Here is a 14,686-nt window from a genome sequence, read left to right as displayed (position 1 = left end):
AGCATCTTTCTACCTTCTCTGGCATGGTGACAGGAAAGAGCATTAAATAAAAACTCCTTTGGTCCAACAGAAGATTTTGGTGAGAAGCTTTTGGTTGAGCCTTGCAGCTGTTTATGTGAGGGAGGCAGTAATACAGAGAGGTAATGCATTTTAAGCTAGGACTCCTGGGGATGCCAGGTACCTTTTCCATTTTATTTCAATTTTGTCTTTATTGTCTTCTCTATGATTTAAAAAGCATGCCTTTAAAAGCAGCCTCTCCTACAGCCAAGCTTTGCAAACAAGCTGAGGCAATGAAATAAATTTGGCAGGTGCCCACAAGTATTCTCAGCAGGACAACATGAAAGTCTGACAGTCTAACCCTGAAATCTTCCCTCCTCATGGGCTCAAGGTCTCTCTCAGTGTGAATTGGAGATGGAGGGAGGGAGGGAACAAGCAGTCTCTTTCACTCATAAAGCTGGCAATTCTGTGTGTTGGACTTGATAACTCTTGGCTGCTTCTGTTGGATTCTGATGCCTAGGCACATCAGAGCATAATTGCAAGAGACTTTTAACCCAACTTGCTCCTTTTTTTTCTTTCCTTTTCTTTTTCCAGTTGCCTTCAGGGCAGCAAAAACTTACTGGAGCTTCCCCGTCCCATTCACTACCTCATCCTTCAATGGGGGAAAGCCCCCAGCTCCAGTCTACGCACCTTTCACAGATGCAATCCCCACATCAGTCCCGTCCTCCATCACAGCCTCAGCCTCTTTCCCGGCCACCCTCCAGGCCTCATTCACGGCCTCCATCGCAACCTCAAACTCTGTCCAGGCCCCCTTCTGAGCCCCTTTCACGGTCCTGTACCCCCCAGACACAGATGCAGAACCTGTATGTGATTCAGAATCAAATTGCATCTTCCCCTCATGGCCCCAATCAGCACCCTCTACGCCCTCCCTCACAGCCTCAGGTACCATTCCAAGCACCACAGACCCAGCCAGAGGGGCAGCCTCAGCTGACCACCCCTCCACATCTGCAGCTACAGGTTCAACTTGCCCCTCAACTTCAGCCACAGGTTGAGGCTCAGGTTCAGACCCGCCTACAGCCCCAGATTCAGGCAACATCTGAGGTGCAGCATACCCATTCACCCCATTTTCAGCTTCAGTTCCCTGCCCAGGGCCCTATCAAACCACCTACCCCAACCCAGACCCTTCACCTGACACCAGAACAACAGAGGAGTTTTCAGATGGTTCCGAATCAGTTCCAGACTCTCTCTACGATTCCAGCCCCTGTACCTCAGCAGAAGCAGCTAATGGATCGGTTTCAGCAGGTAACGTATCCATGTTGAATAGAAATGGGTGAGATAGGGTTCAAGTTAGCTATGACACGACTGAAGATCTCACAGTAATTTCATCAGGACAAAATAGTGTGGTCCAGCCTTCTCAATTCTACCAAATTGTGCAGGACATTTATGACATACCTGTGAACTAATCTCTTGTAACACAGAGGCTTCACTCCATAAACCTGTTTCACGCTTAACCCTGGAGCAAGTTCTATTTTTATTCCAGTAACACAGGGTAAACCAGCTTCCTTTCAAATGGTACAACTGCTTGCTACAGCTAATTACCCTATGCTCCTAATGCTTGCATGAACTAACTTTTACCACTAGAAGGCCTGGAAATTCCCCATGTCAATAACAGTCCAGTGCAACGTCAGCTGATGTGTTAATTGCTCCACTAGTTAAGTACCTTCTTTGAATGCTCCCCCATGTTTAAGCCATTTCTGCCCCAAATTTAAGCCATATATGCAACAGGGACCAAATGTGTACACCTGTGGGTTGGGCAAAAATGGGTTAAAGAAACCAACAAACTTCTTGCTAGTATGGAAAACCCTAAGCATATCAAGGAGAAAGTGGTAGATCAACCCAATCCATGATGTGCTGGTTTTCTTCTTGCAAGGAACTTTTTGCACAAGGAAATATTTAAAAATATGACTCTCTTCCTTCACCTGCAGTTTAAACATGATGGTCCATTCTGGTACCTCAGAACTATACCACTTCATTCCCACTTTAATCTGCTGCACATGCAGACCTGAACTTTGTCCCATTTCATTTCCTAAAATAACATTTCCTCAGGCTTTAGGATGCATCCTCTAGTCCTATAACCTCTTACCCATATTTCCATTCATGTGGGTGAGTGCTGCAATTACTCTCTGGTTGAGAAAATGTTATCTGAACATCTTCAAAAAAGGCTGACTCACGTGTTGGATCCCCCCAGCATTGCCTGTAGACTCTGAGGATTAGTTCTCGTGGATCCTGGCTCACAATGCACTTGGAAAAGATAGGTGCCTGAATATTTGAGTTATATTCCCTGCCTTTTTATCCTATGCAGGTGCCCCAGGGGATAATCCTACAAACGAAGCAGCCAATCTCCACAAGCCAAGCACCCCCAGTGTTGAGCCAGTTCAGCAGTCAGTCCTCCTCTGTCTTGGTTAGCAGTCAAGGGCAGCCAGTCACAGTGACGACAACTCAGGCACCACCAGTCCATGGCCACATGCCCATTCCTGCCACAATTCAGCCTTCCAGTACAGGTTCGAGCAAGGTGACTCCTGTGCTTGAAAAAGGCCAAGTGCAGCGAGGAGGACAGCCAGCACAGCCCACAGCACTGCAGCAGCAGCAGACACCTGTTTTGGTCAAGTCGGCATCAGTGTGTAAGTTGACACCACTCTGGTGATGGCAAGTTTGGGAAAAGGAAGAACTATCTTTTGTCAGCTTTTTTTCTTTTTATTGTGCTTCATTTTTTACTTTGTGCATTTGTGTATGTATGCAGTATACTGGGGTAGGGCAAAGGGAGAGTTTCTTTCCTTCTATTCCAGCTGCTCCTCCAGTTGCTGCATGTGGGGAACAAAGAGGGCAAAGGGATTTCCGCCCTTTCCCTTCACCACCTTTCCTGGTGTTTGCATGCAAAATTTTTGCTTAGAAATATAGGACAATCTAGTCATACCTGGGAAAGGGCCTGATGCGGGTAGTAGTTTGTTTCACAGCATACCAGTGCTGGGGGTGGGGGGGATGAGACATGACACAACTATGGTGGGAGACTTCAATAATTTGCTCCCACTACAGTTTTGAGTCTAGCTGCAAACTCCTCCTGCAGCACCCAATATTTTCAGTGGGGGACCAAATTTTTCAGTTATTTTCAATGGTTGCTTTTTCTTCATTATTAATAGCATGTGAAGGGGTGCAATCAGGATCAAAACTGTGGCAGAGTAAAGTATTAAAGCCTTCCGCAACAGTTTTACCATACTTTGCAGTTCTCCTGCCCCCCTTGCATGCCCTTAAGTTTTTCTAGCAACAAGATCTCAGTAATACACTGACACTTGTGCTTAAATATGAATTTCAGCCTTGTTAGCAGTCTTTTGCCACTGATCTACAGGCCTCATAGAGAGCAGGAGGTCTGTGACTTATCACACGTTGCCCAAGCCTCAAATGTGTGGGCTGATTAAGATTCAAGTATGAATCTGGAACAACCCAAGAACTCATTCACATCATGTTCATGCTGTCATTGTTCTTTTATTCTCTTATATTTTTTTCCTCTTTGATGTTGAACTATGTGCACTGTGGATTTATGTGACATTTATGGTAATATTTTGTTTTTTGATTTGTATGAGTATTCATTCTATATTTTGTAAACCGCCTTGAGTGCCTTATTGGGGAAAAAGACAGGGTGTAAATGGCCTAAATAAATTTTTAAAACTCCTTATTGTTATATCGGCAAGTAGGGATGCATGATCATTTGCAATAGTGAGGAAAGGACAGAGAAATGAAGATCTGTTGGGGAGCGAATGTTTGCATGCTGTTTTGCTGCTTTGGTATTTTAACTGTCCAGGTGTATACACTTCTTATTTGTTAATTTCATCCCAAGGCATATATCTATCATTAAGTTTTATGAAGTTGATCAAGACCAGGCATGGGGAAAGAGCAATGGTAGTAAGTGGCCCTGCCCCAGGCACTATAATAAAGAAACCTATAATTAGGATTGTTGATACTGTATTATAATTTTATTTTTAATCTCAAAAAAGCTTTTAAATCAGTAACATTCATTCACATGTTCTTGTGTCGCACAAACGTTGTTCAACTGAAAGCTTTCTGTGAAACTAGCATAAAAGTGGGTAGTCAGAGAGGGAGCTGGAACAATGGTTACTGACTGCCTGGAATCTTAATTCTCCCTCAGTTTCACTAGTCTGGCTTGAAAGTGTGGCAAGTGGTGATTGTACATTAGACCTAGAGCTGGCTGGCATCTTTTCATTCTAAACAAACTTGTGAATAATTATTAAAGGCCTGAATAACAACCAGACATTATTATATATGTAATTACAGAAAATCATTAGACTATTAAACAACGTGAACACTGAACAACTTAAACAACTCCTCAGCTTCTGTGGAATTCTTATTCCTTCCCTCAGTTGCCCTGGCATTTTTAACCCCTCTATTGGGAGGCTGGCTCTTCTCAAATTCCAGTTCAAATTCCAGCTTCCTCATTAGCTAACTACTTAAATGAGTTATACCAGTTGTTCATATTTTTTTGAGATTTTTTTAAGGAATTGATGCTGTCTCTGAGAGCTAGAACCTTTAAAAAAAAAAAAAAAGGTTAAAAAGTAGAGATTTTTTTCCCCTCACGAATCCAGATTCCATGTGGAATTCTTCCTGGATGGCCTTGCCAAAGGTGAGCAGGCCTGCTTACCACAGCTGGGGGGGTGGCGGTGAGAAGGAAAGCCGCCTTTGTTTTCCTTAGTTTGTCTGGAGAAAAAAACACACAAAAGAGAGCTTGCAACATGCTTATGTTTTCCATTTGCTTTCAACTTTCTCTGCTCTGCTTCCCCCGCCACTACCTTTTGCACATGAGATTGAAAAGTCTAGCCCTTTTCCCCCCAGTGTGTTTGTTAAAGATTCCTTGGCACATTTCTTGCGAGTAGGAACGCTAGCCCTGGTGGTCTGGCCACACTCCAATATGAAAAATAGCATTCTCCCAATCCCATGCAATATGAAGGGCAGACTCTTTGCTCTCTTTGCTTAACTGGTAAAGCAATCAAAGAGATGGCTTTGGGTATGAGGGCAAGGATGACCAGCTTCTGTAATGTCAGTGGCTGCTCAACAGAAAATGGTGTAAGCACAAAAAATGTATTTTTCTGCAGGAATAACCTCAAGGATAGTCAGGCTCCATAAAGTAGTTGCTACCATCTGACAGTAAGGCGCTCACAGTTATTTGCTTAGGCATAACTGGTTGTCATCAGGGATGTGCACCAGCCTGGTTTTTCTAATAGTAGCAAGAGCTAGTGCCAAGAAAAGGAGAGATCCTATCCTTGTTCTGTGTACTGGTCTCTTCCCTTTCTTTCAGGCAATGCTCAGTTAAGAAGAGCCAGGCTGCAAGCCTGCTTGAAACTTATAGCCTGACCTGGGAGACTTTTTCCATGCCTGGCTGCTGGTTGCAATTGGGGACTAAGGAAGTAACAGGAAGGTATAGCAGCCAAGTTCAACCCGCAACAGTAAACATGAGAGGAGGAGATACCTCCTTTCTGTGCTGTTCAAAAATCCAGGCACCAGAAGAAAACATTTTCTAGGTGCCAGTGATGCCTGGTCATCCATAGTTTTTGCACTCCTGCATTCTTCCGCATAACTTGAAAATGTTTTTCTTGTTAAAACTTTGGTAGGAATGTTTGGGGTCAGATAAAATTGCTTTGGGGGCTTTGGCTAATCTGGAGAGATATTACTCCTTGACTGAAGGGGAGTAGTGTGTACAAATGGAGAATAATGATTCAGTGAGCTTCATTCTGTAACTTTGTTTGTTGTTTTTCCTCTCCCCCCTCCTCCAGCTGTGGCTTCTACAGCTTCTGCAGAGAGCAAAACATTTCCCAGTGGCCCCACAACCATTTCTGGTGGGAAAGGAAGCACCGGGCAAGGAAAACCTGCAGCTCCTCTGGCCGTACAGCAGCCAGTTCAGGTGGGATTGTGGCCAGCTTGTGATGTTTTGTAGCAAAATGTATTCATACTGTCATGGTCTTTTCTTTTTTAACCACCATTGTCATAAGTTTTGCATGGCTACTGACTGTTAAATGTCATCCAGCCCAGACAAGTTATTGCTGATAGAGGCAGTCAGAGCTTATTGCAGTTGGGACCTGTTCTCATCTGCATATTTTTTGAGGTAGTACAGTCCTCAGGCAGGAACTGTCTTGCTTCAGAACTTGCTTCAGAAGCGGCTGTATTGCTTGTATGGAATAGATCCATGGTCTATTTCTGAACCAGTCAGAAGATACCTATTGTATGCTTCAAGAATATTGTGACCTCTTAAGGTACAAAGAGAAAACTATTAGTTATCCCACCAGCTGCCTCTGGGAAGTCCACAAACGGGAAAGAAATACTTCTCTCCTATCACTACTTCCCTGCAAATGCTATTCAGAGGCATGCTGCTGCTGAACTCTGAAGCAGCACATAGCCATCGTGTCTAGTAGCCATTGATAGCCCTGTCTTCCATAAATTTGTTCAATCCCTTTTAAAACCATCCAAGGTAGTGACCATGCAGCAGTGAATTCCACAATTAATTATGTACTGTGTGAAGAAGGTCGTCCCCCCCTTTTTGGTTGTCTTCACTAGAGACAGAGTAGAGCAAAATAAGTTTGTCCATGAGAATGTAGGTTTTTAGATGGTGTTTATGTGTATTTCTTAGAATGAATTAATGCCGTTCTTCCATAGCTGTCTTTTAGTGTTGATCCATGTGCACAACTCTTTTCAAATTGAACCTTGAAAAGTTAATTTGTTAAACACATGTACCAAGACATAAAATACTTGATGCATTCACCTTTGACTCCATAGATCTGTCTCTGTGGACAGTTGGTTTACTGATAGCTTCCAGGAGTAATGCAGATAAACTGAATGGGTGAATCAACCCCACAGTTTGAGATTCTTGTGCACTATTTCCATGAAGCATTCTCTGATACTTGTGACTCATGGTTAGAGAAGAAAGTGTTAGGCCAGATTTACCACCAACCGGATCCTTTTAGGCAGCTCTAGTTGCAAAGATTGTGTTTAACATATGGGTATTTTTCTGCTTTACTGAAAATATGTTCCTTGGGAGTGGACATTGGCTTAACCAAACTAATTTAAATGTGTGTACATGGGTTTAAAAAGACTGCGTTGATCCATCCAGATAATTCCAGCACCAAATAATTTCGGTATTTTCCATCTCTGTTGGCAGTGTCTTAGCGTTCAGTTTCCTGCTATCTCTTTTGCAAGAAATTTACTTTGCATGTTTGTTTTTAATTCATTCCAATTCATCTGGTGTAAGGCTGCCTTCTTGTTTCTCTGGCAGACCAAGCCTGGAGTCATTAGCTCTGTATCAGGCCTGAACCTTGGGAAAGGTCAATTGCAGCTCCAGGTAGTTGGAAAGAGCTTGCCACAACTTATACCTTCAGCCCCTGCCCAAATCCAGCAGCAGGTGAGGGTCTGCAATAGAATGCAGCAGGATTTACTTACCTAATCTTTAAAAAGATTTGTTTTCCTTTTTAACTTGGTTCATTTGGGGGGGGTATTATAATTTTCTCTAATTTTTTTGTTTTATTTGCTAACAGAGTAGTGTATACTTTGTACATAAATCATTTGCTGTGTGTTCCTTCATCATGCAGTACATACGTCATTGTCATATTTCTAAGGTCTAATATGCATAATTTAGGGTTCCAAAGATTTGTCCTATCTCTCTATAAACAGATTCATTAGTAGCTGGGGTTCCCTCACCCTTACTGAATACATCAGTTTTATCAATTCGTAGCTTTCCAAACTCTTTGCAATCAATCACTTTATCATGGGAATTTCTTGATTCTTCCCATTGCTATGCTACCTCCAATTCTTGCTGCTAAGTTATTAACTATAATTATAAAATAATGCAAGAAGTGAATCAACTATTACTTTCCAATCACTTTCTGTCACTATCTTGTTTTTCCTTGCAATGACTACCAAACATCTGCCTGGCCAACCCCTGTTTATTCTAATAATGTATCTTAGAATACTGTTCTTCTAATAATGTATCTTAGAATACTGTTCTTCTATATAATCCAATCCATGTTGGTCAATCCTTATTAGCACCATTGTCTTCTATCATCAGGAGGTTGCCTCATTAAAAGCATGGTCTCTGCAGTTACCTGAATCCCCCAACCCCCCTACCAGCTCTTGTGCTTGCCTCTGTTCAACCTGGCCCACGCACTTTTCTTAGACCCAGTCTACACATGAGTGAGGTGGGGAGCTGAGGTGAAACAATTCTGGACTGTTAGGTAGAGAGTCTTTTTTCCCCCTTCCCCATGCAAAAAATATCCTTCATATAGTAAACCAGCAAATATGACTATTGTTCCAGAACTCTTACCATCTTAACTTTACCACCGCACTGTGCATAATGGGTTTCAGCTCACCTGTTTTGATTTGTGGAAGAAAAGTCCATCACAGGTTACAAGACTTGATGACAGAATGCAGCCTCTGTGTATTAGAAGTATCCTATCTCTAGGAATACCAGGTGCAAGGGAGTGGCAACAGGATACAAGTATTTAGAAGTGTGCCCTCCCAGAGACATTTGGTGAGCCACTGAGATACAGGAAGCTGTATTAGATGGACCCTTGACCTGATCCAGCAGTGCTCTTCTTGCGTTCTTATGTTGCTTCTTGTGTTTCCTTTTCTCACCAGTATGATAGCAAGCTTGGAAGTCTGAAAAAGCCTCCTATGCTACAGCCCAGCAAGGAAGCTTGGTAAGTTTATACCAGAGCACGCAAATGGAATACAGAAATCAAGCAGTGGAACAGTATTGAGCAATATGTCAAAACCTTGGCAGAAATCAGCCAGCCCCACTAGATTTTCCTTGGCCAAAAAAAGCTAATTTGTCAGGCTTTGTCGAAGGCCATACTTTTGGGCCACTGCAGTTTATCATGTATAGATTGGATTGGGGAGAACAGGGTTTGAATTGCCACATGAGACTGGGTGAGCATGCTTTCATCTTAACCCTCCTCAGACTGTGAGGACAAAAATACTTCTCACCTGCACTCCACTGTACATTTCCTGGGAGGAAGAGCATGTTGCAAAAGTGACATAAACAAACTACCCCAACCACAGTGAGGTACTCTAACTGGAACTCTATGAATTAGAAGCTTCCAATTAATGTAAGAATTGAAACTGGAGGTTGTGAGGGTATACTTGAGACCCCAAAGCCTTGGCAACAATAACATTCTTAATTTAAATCTATTATTATTATTATTATTATTATTATTATTATTATTATTATTATTATTATTATTAATTTATACCCCGCCTAAAATACAACATTAAAAACAATCATTAAAACAATTTACAATAATTAAAAATCTCACAAAAACAAACAAACCCCATGGATTCTCATATAAAAAAGCAGGAATGCCAGCCAGCCTGTCAACAATTAAAAGCTTTTTGAAAGCTTCAGTCCATGCCGAAATGTTAGCAACTAGGGAGCATTTCTCAATTCTAAGGGGAGGGTATTCCACAGTTCGGGGGCCACCACCGAGAAGGCCCTCTTCCTGGCCACCGCCCCTCTCACATCTCTTAGTGGCGGCACAGTAAAAAGGGCCCCCCCAGATGATCTAAGAGCACGGACAGGATTGTAGGGAAGGAGGTGGTCCCTCAAATACCCCTAGACTAGAATAAATCTAGACTCATTCCTGGAAGTTCCTTTTGATACCAGGACTCAACTATAGAAAACAATGCAAAAAATAGCCTTTTGAGGTCATGCCTTTTCCAGGCCTTGCTGCTTATACAGGGGAATATTGGATTAGAATGTGGAATAGTGTATAATCCACCCACCCCAGTTAGTCAGTCCCTATCTAAGAAGTCCTAGCATGCTACAGTGCCAAGAGTATATTAAACTCAAGAGATCTGTTTTGCAACCACCATTAGTATGGACCTCAGCCACAGGGATTGGGACGACAAGGGATGCATAACTGCTGTCTCTCTCTCTCTGGTGTGATGTAAGAACAGGTTCCATGATCTCTTGGGGTAAAACTAACTTATATTCCTTTTCTGCTGCTTTGTTTAGTTTCTTAGAACAGCTGCATAAACACCAGGGAGCAGTGCTGCATCCTGATTACAAAACCTCATTTCGATCATTTGAAGATGCCTTACAGAGGCTTCTTCCATACCATGTCTACCAGGGAACATTGCCTTCTCCCCACGACTATCGGAAAGGTGAGTTTATCTGGGACTGCATGACACCAAATGCAGCTGGACCAATCACCTTGGCTCAGTCTTGTTTCTTTAGTTATCCAGGCATCAGTTCCTCAAATCAGCTCCTGTCAAATTCCACTACTCTGTGGATCTACTGATGAGAAGTACATATTTAGCATTTTGCCATATTTTCCTTTGTGTTCAAAGCATTTCAAATATGTTGGGGTTAGAACTCATTAAGAAACGTGATACTGTTGCATATGAGCTAAATTAGAATTGTTGTAGCCTTAGAAACAATTGTCCTTGAGGTCCATTTTTATAGCTATGCAGACTGAACAATAGTTGCCGTGAATTCTGTACACCAAACTTCTTCCCTCCCTCCCAAAAGGAAGCTTTCTATGTATAGTGAGGCCATCCCAAGAAACAACCTGTTGCATTCTCCATTCTGACCAGATCTCTAGGTCACGTATCACACATAGCCTTCCTTTCAAATGTAAATTGGAGTCCCATGACTGCCTGGTTATCACCAAAGAACAATAGCCTTGATCAAAACCTAGCTCACACTTGGTCATTGGTCCAATTTGCTCACCTGACTTGGGAGCGGGAGATTTGAAAGTCTGTTAACTTCAAATCAGCCTATCAGAGCTTGGGGGCTAGGCTTCAAAAATGGGATAAAATACTCAGCTTCAGGAGAGAGCATGATCTGTGAGAGATGCAGGAAATTTGGCTTTGCAAGATGCCAGCCAAGCCCTGATGCTGTCCAGCTAGCAAAGAGTTAACTCCTAGGGATCTCTGTCCCTCTAGTGCCAGGACAATGCTGCATGGTAAGTGGACTCATTAAGTCAGGGAAATCTTAGCTGTTTTTACTTTGTTTTGAACTTTATCTCTTGACTTCAAGTATATAATTTGATTGCTTTTCCTTGTTCCATTTTAATCCTAATCTTTTTTTCCTTTGAATACAATTAGCCTGCATAGTGCTTTACTCCACTGAGCAATTGACCTCCCTCCTGGCTCTGATGCCTTTCTCAGCCTTTGCATGCTACCAAGAGAGGACTCTGTGTGATTGTATATGGATGTGTGAATGAGAGAGGGAGAGAATTAAAGCAAAGAGGTCATTCAAGAAACTCCCTATCCTTCTCCCTTCTCAGGGTGAGGACTGTCAGCTGACAGACAGACCCCCCCCCCAACTTGGGTGAAAGGATAGAAGTGTGACCCTGATCCTGTGTTTCTGGTGACAGTGTATGTATAGTCATGTATAGCCAGAACATGACTAGATGTGTGGTTTTGACATGATCTCTGGGTGGGGAGATCGCCCGGAGGGAACTGTTCTCCATTTTGGCACTATACTGGAGATCACTACAACCCCATACCTTTTTGGTGTAATAGGAGTGAGGGGAAAACACATACTCCCAGTTGAATCTAGAATTCCTCTGTGTTCTGCTGCGCATAACTGTTCTGGCATTTGCATACCCATTTATTTATTCATTTAAGAAATGTATTACTTTACCTTTCTGTCAAAAAGTGATGTGTGTGTATATATATTCTTTAAAATATCCATATCAGTTCTCAAAGTGGCAAAACAAATACAGCAAAATAAATGAGATGATTGTTTCTTGTTCCAGATCAGCTCATAATCTTAAAAGGGAGATGTCAGCAAATAACCACTGGCATGAACACTGATAGGATGAATAGGAACAGTCGCTAGCTCCTTGCTACATCTAAGAGAGCCACCACAGGCCTCTTTGACCAGTTATGTACCTACTAAATGAAATAGGCTCTTGCCTATGAGAATTCACAAGCAAATAACTGTCTCATTATTTAATAAGAAGCTGTAGGACTCAATTTGTGTTCCATATGACAGACTAACATGGCTACCCTTATGGAAATGCTTATCCATATTCACTGCAGTGCAAGAGTCTTCCTGTAACTCAGAAGACATTTCCTTATATCAGATTCCATTAAAGGGAGGTAAACATATCACCTCCTTTCTTCCTTCCTTCCTTCCTGTAGATGAAGAGTTTGAAATGGTGTCCACACAACTGTTGAAACGCACGCAAGCCATGCTGAACAAATACCGCCTGCTGCTCTTGGAGGAATCCCGGGTAAGATTTTCCTTCTATAGTGTTGTCAGTACACATGTAACTTATTTTAAAAAGAAAGAAAGAAAAAAGTCTGATGTAATTCTGTCTAGCTCTTACCTACTGGGAGTTCAGCATTTAAATTCATTTGCCAAGAAGCAGAGCAGAAAAAAATACTCCTTTACACCCTAAGTTTGATGTGTTTCTTTGATGGCAAATAAATGGAAGGGAAAAAGTTATTTTGTGGGATAGACAGAGCTGTTCGTACGTTGCTGAAACCTCATCTTGTGCATCAGATGGAATTGCAGCAAATCAAATCATGATGCCACCACACATTCTTTGCTGAACCTTGCTCAGTTTGCGTGCTTTCTTCTGAACTTGACGTATAGGAGCTTTTTTCCCTTCCCAAAAGAGTGGTTTCATGGGGAGGAGGACGAGGAATAACATCAGGCAATATAGAATTGTTTCATTCATCCTTGCCACACCTATAGCATTATCAATGGTGCAGAGTTTACAGAGTTTTGCCATTTCCTCAATGAAAGAAGCTTCTGCCTTGAGGAGCTTACAGTCTAAATTTCCACAGTGAAGTAGATAGTAAAAGAGAGGAAAGAAGGAAGTTGCACACTTTTCAGAGGGTCCCACAGCTCAAGCAGGTTGCTCAATAATTGCATCTGCTTTTCTTTCCACCTGCCACTCATTTTATTTTATCCCACTCATTTATCCCACTCATTTTATTCTCCTTTGGCAGAGAGTTAGTCCTTCAGCAGAGATGGTGATGATTGATCGGATGTTCATACAGGAAGAAAAGACTACCTTAGCTCTTGATAAACAGCTGGCAAAGGAGAAGCCAGGTAATGAAGACCTTATTGGGGGGAGGGGGTTGTGTTATTTATCCCTCTCTCTTCTAAACGTGAGTTTTGTTCTTAAATTTCAACAAAATCCTGCAAAAGGTGAAGTAGTAATAAACTAGAGGGTGCCTTTGAATGTCTCCCAAGTGCCTTTCTCTCACCACTGTGTGATCACAATTAGGTTCTACACCTGGCATCATAAAGGTGAGGTCTTCCAGGAAAAGTCACACCCAGGCAGGTTTCACCTCTAGTTCTTGTTTCAGATGTTCAGTGGTGTGTTAATCAAACTGTTGAGAATATAAACTGTAAGGATTAGCAAGGGACTGCCTTCAGTACATCCAATTTAACATTTATAATGTGGGTTGAGACATTGTAAATCAAAGAAAGGGCAGAGCAAGGATGGTCAAACAGCATCCCACAGGTCAGATCTGAGCTCCCAGAGCAATGTTTTCTGCTCCCCTCCTTGTTCCTACCAATTTAAATTTAATCAAGGTGTGATGAAACAGCCTTGTAATTCAAGTTTTAAAAACTTGCCTACCTACCAAGAATGTCCTTCTCCTGCTTCAGGGAGCTTGCCAACTGGTAGTGGTTGCAGCAGTAGGGGGCTTAACAAAATTTGTTTTCCACTGCACTTTGAGCAGCCTGGCTTTTCTCTTCTCTTCTTTACAAAAAGGTTTTTTGCTCTGCCTCTGTGGGCAGCAGCAGTGGGGGTCTTAGCGGTCTTTCAAGCTCTGAGAGCAGCTGACTCTTGGCATTCTTTTTTTCTTTTTTGAATGCTTCAGGAAATGGCCCTACATCATGTCAGAGGACCACTTCATGGTGCTTTGGGGGGAGGGGTGACTGGCAGGACTTGGCCACTGAGTTATGTGATCAAAGCGCTGCTGAAGCCGCCGCCACCTGCAGGGGCAAGGCAGAGAGAAGTTCTTAAAAAGAAAAAAAAAATTGCCATTCACCCCTCAAAAATTTCACAACTTTGCCACTTGTGACTGATGAAATTCAAGGCTGTGATAAACATATTTTAAATGCAGTTTACTTGTGAGGAAAAGAAGCAGTGTCTGCATAAGTATTTCAGCAAAGTGTTATGTTCTTGACATTCCAAAGGTGCAGTCTGGAAGGCCAAAGGCCCATTAGTTTGAGGAGCAACTATTTGCCTCTTGAGAGGATATTGGCAGAAGCACATTTGTTTCTCAGCCCCACCTTTCTAAGTCAATAACCTCCTGCTGTCTGAGTGCCTGTGCTCTGTGTCCATGAAGCCTTTTCTGCTGCAGGCTCTATGATAGAGCTTGGCCATCCATGAGTGCAACTGGATTATTCCAACTTATATTCAGAGAATACTGTGGCCCCTGATAAGTTGGCCAGTCTTGCATTTGATTCTGGTATGGTGTCCCTAATAATAATAATAATAATAATAATAATAATAATAATAATAATAATAATAATAATAATAACAACTTTATTTTTACCCCGCCTTTCTCCCCGAAGGGACTCAAGGCAGCTTACAACAGGTTAAAACAGATTAAAAACATAATTTAAAACAAATAAACACATATCATAAAAACAGCAGTCAGA

The 14,686-nt window shown here is 42.2% G+C and overlaps 1 protein-coding gene across 1 annotated transcript in view; it reads left to right on the top strand.

The window, feature by feature from the left end:
- Nucleotides 1-14,686, top strand: part of BICRA (BRD4 interacting chromatin remodeling complex associated protein) — a 32,692-nt gene that overhangs the window by 9,709 nt on the left and 8,297 nt on the right. The window contains exons 6-13 of the mRNA XM_066638119.1: nucleotides 592-1,299; nucleotides 2,360-2,678; nucleotides 5,838-5,965; nucleotides 7,331-7,456; nucleotides 8,689-8,750; nucleotides 10,064-10,212; nucleotides 12,202-12,293; nucleotides 13,018-13,120. Coding sequence (XP_066494216.1) covers nucleotides 592-1,299; nucleotides 2,360-2,678; nucleotides 5,838-5,965; nucleotides 7,331-7,456; nucleotides 8,689-8,750; nucleotides 10,064-10,212; nucleotides 12,202-12,293; nucleotides 13,018-13,120 — 1,687 coding nt within the window. The remainder of the gene's footprint in view (nucleotides 1-591; nucleotides 1,300-2,359; nucleotides 2,679-5,837; nucleotides 5,966-7,330; nucleotides 7,457-8,688; nucleotides 8,751-10,063; nucleotides 10,213-12,201; nucleotides 12,294-13,017; nucleotides 13,121-14,686) is intronic.

This window comes from Tiliqua scincoides, chromosome 10 (genome assembly GCF_035046505.1).
Source record: "Tiliqua scincoides isolate rTilSci1 chromosome 10, rTilSci1.hap2, whole genome shotgun sequence".
Taxonomy (NCBI): domain Eukaryota; kingdom Metazoa; phylum Chordata; class Lepidosauria; order Squamata; family Scincidae; genus Tiliqua; species Tiliqua scincoides.
The sequence above is the reverse complement of the archived record's forward strand: the minus strand, read 5'-3'. Positions and strand labels throughout refer to the sequence as shown.